Here is a 512-nt window from a genome sequence, read left to right on the forward strand (position 1 = left end):
GCCGCTCACCGTCCCCAGCCCGTGCTTCAGCAGGGCGTTGGTGAACTCCCGGCTGGCCAGGCAGATGGGGGTGACGTAGCTGTTGAAGCTGAGTGGCTGGTCCAGCTTCAGGAGAGCGATGTCGTTGTGGTGCTTGTTGATCGTGGCGTTGTATGTGGGGTGGTGAAGGATCTTCACCACTTTACGCCGCTGCTCTGTGTTGTCGTTCTCGTTGGTGTTGTATTCGCCTGCAGAGACAAGTGTGGCTTAAGCTCCACGGCCAGACCAGCGGCCATGCCCGGACGATGCCATCCCAAAGCGACACCCGCCCAGCCGGGTGGTTGCAAAGGGGTGAGCACTGCACACCCCAGCCCTCGGGCTGCTCCGAGCCTCGTGCCAGCAGGGCTGCTTGCTCCTTGTCAAACAGTGCTGGAGGCTGCCCCACAGCAGCACCTCCTCAGTCCCCACAGCTGCAGGACCTGGACCCCCAGATGTGACACCAGGCATGCACTGGCTGATCAAGTGCCCAGGGT

General features: G+C 62.3%; 1 protein-coding gene across 1 annotated transcript in view; it reads right to left on the reverse strand.

The window, feature by feature from the left end:
• F9 (coagulation factor IX) overlaps positions 1 to 512 on the reverse strand; it is a 16052-nt gene that overhangs the window by 439 nt on the left and 15101 nt on the right. The window contains exon 8 of the mRNA XM_010143158.1: positions 2 to 227. Coding sequence (XP_010141460.1) covers positions 2 to 227 — 226 coding nt within the window. The remainder of the gene's footprint in view (position 1; positions 228 to 512) is intronic.

The sequence above is a fragment of the Buceros rhinoceros genome, unplaced genomic scaffold (genome assembly GCF_000710305.1).
Source record: "Buceros rhinoceros silvestris isolate BGI_N320 unplaced genomic scaffold, ASM71030v1 scaffold5949, whole genome shotgun sequence".
NCBI lineage: Eukaryota > Metazoa > Chordata > Aves > Bucerotiformes > Bucerotidae > Buceros > Buceros rhinoceros.